Source organism: Dipteris shenzhenensis, chromosome 9, assembly GCF_047967505.1.
Source record: "Dipteris shenzhenensis isolate YYH24624 ecotype China chromosome 9, Dip_SZ_1.0, whole genome shotgun sequence".
NCBI lineage: Eukaryota > Viridiplantae > Streptophyta > Polypodiopsida > Gleicheniales > Dipteridaceae > Dipteris > Dipteris shenzhenensis.
The window spans coordinates 28,953,752-28,959,844 of record NC_141604.1 but is presented as its reverse complement, the minus strand read 5'-3'; the positions used below and the strand labels follow the sequence as shown (position 1 = coordinate 28,959,844).

Below are 6,093 nucleotides of genomic sequence, written 5' to 3'. Positions count from 1 at the left end.
AAGAGAGTGCTTTATTGTTAGACTAAAAAGCTCCTCTAAAAGAAAGCTATACACCCCAAAAAACAAAAAAAAACTTTTTTAAAGGAAAGCTACACAAGAAAGTATTCACCCTAAAAATATAATCCTTTCGTACAAAAAGTCATGCTTCCGAAATGAGAATGAAACCTTTACAAATTCAAGGATGAATCCTAACAAATCCGTATGTGAAAGGGAATTCTATTTCAAAAATCTCACCTCTACAAGTGGAAAACATCATTTAATGACCCTGCCTCCTTCGCCGCCTTGTTGGCACCCCTTATGATTTACAGCTCTTTCGACGAACTAAAATGATGAAATTGCTCAACGATCATCATGAATGTATTAAGTTGATGTGAAGGATTCTAATCATACGCATTCGTATTCAACTTGGTATGCAAATTTGCTAAATTTTTGAACAATGATTGGACCAGTCTCATAGGAGAGAAATAGTTGCATAAACTCGAATTCATATGTTAATATGACTTGCTAAGAATACAATACAATTAGGAATGCAAGAGCGCCTATAATTATAAATCTTTATCTAGAAAAAATTTAACAGATGATATATATACAATCTTTATGCACTTTTTGTTTTCAAATCAGTGTCTCATGCTGTAATGTAATGTAGGTGAGCAGAAGTCTGGTTGCATGAGACTTGACACATGTCTATACACTTGAGCAGCTTGGACATAGTTCAAAAAGAAACACATATCAGTGTCACCTCAAAATCCAGCTGCATCTATGCGGCTCTTGTGCAATTGGAAAGCTGGTACTATCCAAGCCCCACAACTGCAACGCAGGCCCGACCAATTGAAGCTCCCCAACCTTGCATCACAGGTAGTACATGAGAGCTTGCCCATGACTGTGCCTTCTTGCACTGCACGTAATAGTAGTGACAACACATCAGGATGGCAGAAGTTATCAACAGTTATTAAAATAAATGAATATCAAGAACAAAATTAAAACAAGCCCAAATAGAATTTGCGTTCTACCTCATTTCTACAATCGTCAATAGCAATACGAAGTACAAAAGGGGACATCAAAGTGCCTAAAAAGGGGCTTAATGTGTACTGACACAAACCTGTAGTCATCCACTGCATTGGTTCCACAAAAAGAGAAGTACACTCTGGATCCTTCCTGTCATCCTCAAGGCCACCATCCTTTTTTCTCCTCCTAAAAGAGGCGTCCCCATTTCCTTGCCTGTGTGTTAATATGTTTTCTGGTGAAGCAATTATTCGTCTACATTTCTTACAGCGATAAAGTATGTCAGGCCTCTCCTCTGCCTGTTTTTGCATGTTGATATTACATATATTGTCTGGTGACCTTGAAGACATCCCCATGGCCGGGTCTCCCGCAAAGCATGAGCTTTCGACTTTTTCCCCTTTGTTGTATGCTTCCCCTAAATCAAAGTTATTTTCATTTAAGGTTATTGGAACAGAAGATGCCAAGAAGAAGGAACGCCCCTCCCAGGATACAGACACACACGCACCATTCTGCCCATAGATATTATACCTACACAAAGACACATCCTTGCATGCATGCATGCCTACCAACACAACTGCCTGGTCACAAGAATGCCCCCCCCCCCCCTTCCCCCTTTCCCACAAGCACCCACCTAATTGATGGTGCAGAAGTGCACATGAAGCACATATTTGACTGGCACATGTAGACACTCCCTCATGCGCACGGGCAATCTCAGAGAACCACACATACGCACGCACGCGCACACACACACACACACACAGATAGATAGATAGAGAGAGAGAGAGAGAGAGAGAGAGAGAGAGAGAGAGATTTTTTGTATTGTCCAAGACATGAAATGGAACAAAGATGAGTCACAGCACTGACCAAGTTTAGACACATGAAAATTTTTGTATATAAAGCTGCCACAATCCACCTTAAAACCCATGTCCTCAAACATTTTCAACTGCACAGACACAATGAAATTTAGGGGAAGCACCCTTCCAAAAGCTGCATCATTCCAAGCAATAGATCCAAACTTTTAGATAGGACAGGAGAGAGAAGAATTCTACCTGGCCTAAAAAGCCAACATTTGGGCAAGCACTTTCGCTCACCGTCTGTAGTGAGGCCAATGCAGCTGAGTGCAAACATACAGCATTTATTAAGCTTTCCCACTATTCTTAGACAAATGGACTAATTAATCATTTTCTCAGCTTTCGGGAAGTAAAAATGAAATGCAAACCAAAGAGCAAGGTAAAATAGCAGAATTAAACACACCTTCAAGTGGCAACTGCTCTGATTTCATCAAATATGCCGTCACGGCAGCTGCACTGGACATAAATAATAGTTGAAAGCATCAACAAGAAAAGAGGCTGGCCCAAAGCTTTCAAAAATACGTGGCATACATATACACATAGACATACAAAGACGTATGTAAATGTATATACATACATACATGCAATATACATATATAGACATACATATACATATGTATATGCATATGCATATGCACTCCACATGCCGCATTTTACTGCTATGCATTTGCATGCATAGCTTCATATTCGTATGTATGTATGTATGTATGTAGCTGTGCATGCAAATGCATAGCGCATATGGAGTGCATGCAAGAGTCTTTCTCGGTTGCATGCCTGTGTAAAGTTTATTTAGTAATACAGACGTTTGGTGCTTGCTTCCTTAGTTTGGATACTTATGCATGGGCTAGAAAGCCATGCAAATGTGACTTTCCAATTTCTTAAAGTACTGCATGCGTTGTCTGTTACTTTGCTAAAAGTAGTAAAAGTGTACTTTGTGTACTTTACTTTTACACTCTCATGGGCATTAATTTCTAGTCTATGTACTGAACTTGTCGTTTTTCTTAAGGTCCCCATAATCCTTCGATCACAACCGTAAAATTTGTTTTGTAAGCCTGCATAATCCTCAACAAGCTGGTCGGCTGCAAGTACTTCATCCTCCATACAAACCAAAGGAAATCGTAAAGGCTTGAGATAAATAATTTCAGCTAATGCTCTCTTTATTGAAGAATAAACTATATTGTTGCGTGTGAAGGAAGGGAGCACCCAATAGAAGGATCCCCCCCTGGCCATACAAGCCCTATGAGCCTTGGGCTTGTTCTTTGAGAACTTCCCTTCTTGAATCAACAAGGAGCTCAATTCCTCGAAGTTCAGTGGTTTGCTCTTCTCATCAAGAGTAAGCATCGTGACAACAATTTGGCAAGTACGAGGGAGTTGGTCCAGGAGCATTACCTCTAATTGTTGAGACTCAACATTGGTGCTGACCCCAGCCAACTGATCCCTATCACATTGATTTTCGTGTTATGACATGACACTGAATCTTGATGGTTGAGCCATAGAGGGAGAAGCTGAGCCTAGGAGATTGACTACATGATTGAGACTCTCGGTCTCATGCTAGGATAATAAGTGGAATTACATTGTCTGCTACCATCATCCTGATGAAAACCACCGCTTGTGCATCCTTCTCTTCCAGTTGAACTAGAAGCTGGGACTTGAGCTAGACAAGCCCTTGAAATAGAGGATCAGATACTTTAATTTCAACAATTAGCGTTAAGCATCCATTTGTAATCCTCCATCTGTAATTAGCTTACTAACAAGACTCCAAAAACATGTGAAATAAAAAACTAACAGTTCCAATTCTTTCATCTGAAGATAAGATAGATGTTTTTCTTACTTCATTGGCATAAACTAAAACAACTTATTTCAAGACAATCCTTTCAACATGAACTGCAGTGTGAGTTTGAAAAACAAGAGAAAACACTACCTTCGAGAAACACCTGCCAGGCAGTGCACTAGAACTGCGCCCTTCTGCCTTCCTTGGTCTATGAATTCAATGCAAGGCTCCAAGCCTTGCAGTATATTCTCATCCAGCGTGTCCTTCCATCCTACTAACATTCTTATAACCTTAAAATCAGGTCCAGCCAGCTCTAACTCAAACCCATGCATGGATATCAATGATACTAGGCTGTCTGTCAACCTACTGGCATCCACGTCTTTCATCTGGAAGGGTTTTCCATGACTTGAAGGTACAGAAATCAGTGTGAGAACATGTGTGATCTGGTGGTCTGATCCAGAAAGCACCATAGAGGCATCAGCAATATTTCCAATAAAAAGTCCATTCCTGATCTGTTTCATTTTTATGTGCACGTAAATCAAGAATCACCGCAGCTCTCCTATTCCAAGCTTTTTTACCAGCCACCAATCTGTAACTGCATGCAGAAAAGTAAATTCTTTTCTCTTCCCAATTTCTGGTTAAACAGAGTGCTGGCAGTTAACAGAACTCGCTGCCACACAGGATGCCTTAAATATGAGTTGTCGAGGTCACAGTTGCAGCCTGTCACAATGCTACTGTTAAGGTTGCCATTCTTTCAAGTTGAAATATTTCACATTTCTACCACTAGGAAATCACACTTATATTAATCTCTCTCTCTCTCTCTCTCTCTCTCTCTCTCTCTCACACACACACACACACACACTACAATGTATAATAACTCAGAGTTGCTTCAGGCACTCCTTGGGAGCTGCGTTGCGCCCTCCCTGAACGGAAGTATTAACTGGTTTTTTGCTGTCCCATAGACCTGTTGGTCTCCTGTGGACATTAATAGTCTCTCTCTCTCTCTCTCTCTCTCTTTCCACCCCCCCCAGCTTCACTTACCGAGGTGAGCCAGTGGAGATAGTGCAGCCTTACACATACTTGGGCACAGTTGTTTTCACGATGACCCATGCAGCTAGGACATGACTGCGCCACAGGAGGCTGTGGTAGATCGAGCACAGCGACATGTTATGGACTTCTATGCATTTGAATCAGCACCAGGGTGGAGGAGGATGAACTAGGTGACATGAGGGTAGTGTGCATCAATGGGGAGTGACGACACGACGCTGCTGAGCGAAGGACTCAAAGACCACGCACAACACAGAGAGTGACAAGAGCATGCACAATCGAGATCCGGTCTATCTCAGCTCTACTCAAAGGAGACGTCTCCATAAGAGATGAAGTGTCCGAATGTCACTATTAGGTGTTTAGTCAAATCAAATTGCTAATTCATGCGCAAAGCGCCATCTGTCGCATTTTTGTGAGAATTTCAGCCACGCCGCTGCTCGCCATCACTCTTGCAAAAAACCTTTAGATTAGGTTAATTTTTCTGAAGGTTAGTTTAAGTATAGTTTAGCAACTTGTGTAAGGTTGGTTACCTTTGGGTAGTTTAGTGGATTTAGTTTAGGGTAGGTTAATATAACTCGGGTTAGCTTAAGTTAATGCCAAGGCTATTTTGGTTAGGTTAGGTTAGTCCTAAGTGTCTTAGGTGACTTAGGAACCCCCCCCCACCCAAAAAAAATAAGAAAAGAAAAAGACAGGGAAAAGAGGGCCTTTTTCCAACCTCTTTTCAAGGCCTTCCGGTTTCTTCAGGCTCCGTTTCGAAGCCTCTTCGTTGACCTTCCTCTCAAGCTTCTCCATCGATGGTTTGACAACTATATCAAGTGCTCATTACAGTAGGTTTTTGCTGCATGTCTCTCTTACTCAGCTTCTTTTCTTTGCCTACATTTGTACGCGCTTGCGGGGGCAGCCATGTGTCAGCTTAGGATTTCCTTGCAGAGAGCCAGCTACATTCGGGATTGATGTAGTCTGATGTTGACGTTATTGGGCCACAAATTTTGGCATATTTATCGTCAAGGTGTTATGCTTCTTTAAGCTACATGCAATTATTCAAGCATGTCAAGAATGAAGGACCATGGGTGTGGATATCATAGGGAGATCAACCATATGTTTGCCAGTTCCTTCATGCCACTTGTAGAATCTAATCATAGATAGGACTCATACTGTGGACTGAAATGGGTCCATTGTACTTTTAGATTTGCGAATTGTGGCTATGGAGCTGAAATTTCTGATGCACTATTTTCAAGAGGTAATGCATTACACAGCCTTATGTTCCCACTATTGTAGTCCATTGAGGATTTATGGAAACATCGTTATCAGCTTATTGGAAATCGTGCAATGATATCAATCTTGGAAATTGTGCCTTGTATGGAGAGCTTAAGTAGAGGCAGCTCTGCAAAAGAACTTAGTGAGCTTGAGGGCACCACTTGG

At 41.4% G+C, this 6,093-nt stretch overlaps 1 protein-coding gene across 3 annotated transcripts; it reads right to left on the bottom strand.

The window, feature by feature from the left end:
- Positions 1-541: 541 nt before the first annotated feature.
- On the bottom strand, positions 542-5,050 carry LOC147898473 (dual specificity protein phosphatase-like protein). 3 transcript variants are annotated; one of them, XM_087379553.1, is made up of 7 exons: positions 4,666-5,050; positions 3,775-4,344; positions 2,257-2,309; positions 2,052-2,116; positions 1,867-1,945; positions 1,100-1,417; positions 542-895 (listed from the first exon to the last, which is right to left on the bottom strand). In XM_087379553.1, the coding sequence occupies exons 2-7, from the start codon at positions 4,143-4,145 to the stop codon at positions 741-743; spliced, it is 1,041 nt and encodes a 346-aa protein (XP_087235679.1). In that variant the 5' UTR covers positions 4,146-4,344; positions 4,666-5,050; the 3' UTR covers positions 542-740. The 3 variants fall into 3 exon arrangements, with proteins under 3 accessions (XP_087235679.1, XP_087235681.1, XP_087235680.1); XM_087379555.1 differs by having other exon boundaries at positions 3,775-4,075; XM_087379554.1 differs by having other exon boundaries at positions 4,705-5,050.
- Positions 5,051-6,093: the final 1,043 nt, after the last annotated feature.